Consider the following 326-nt stretch of genomic DNA (forward strand, 5'->3'; position numbering starts at 1 on the left):
GCTGCTGCTGCTGCTGCTGTTGCTGCTGCTGCTGCTGTTGCTGCTGCTGCTGCTGCTGCTGGTGGTTGACATTCGCCCGAATGTTCTCCAGCAGCTGCACAGCAGCTGAAGCGAGCGTTTCTGCTGCTGCTGCCGTAGCAGCAGTAGCCCCATCAGCAGCATCAGTAGCAGCAGAAGCAGCAGCAGCATCAGCAGCAGCAGCAGCAGCAGCAGCAGGAAGAAGCAGGTGAGGCTTGAGTGCTGCTGCAAGAGACAGGTTGCATTGGGCTAGCGCCAGTGCTGCAGCATCTCCGTCTGTTGTATATACATGGGGGGCCCCCAGGATG

At 59.5% G+C, this 326-nt stretch overlaps 1 protein-coding gene across 1 annotated transcript in view; it reads right to left on the reverse strand.

Moving 5' to 3' along the window:
* Positions 1–326, reverse strand: part of EMH_0085570 (uncharacterized protein) — a gene marked incomplete at both ends in the record, with an annotated part of 3,416 nt that overhangs the window by 1,174 nt on the left and 1,916 nt on the right. Inside the window, one exon of the mRNA XM_013494467.1 lies at positions 1–243. Coding sequence (XP_013349921.1) covers positions 1–243 — 243 coding nt within the window. The remainder of the gene's footprint in view (positions 244–326) is intronic.

The sequence above is a fragment of the Eimeria mitis genome, genomic scaffold, assembly GCF_000499745.2.
Source record: "Eimeria mitis Houghton genomic scaffold, Emh_scaff117, whole genome shotgun sequence".
Lineage (NCBI taxonomy): Eukaryota > Apicomplexa > Conoidasida > Eucoccidiorida > Eimeriidae > Eimeria > Eimeria mitis.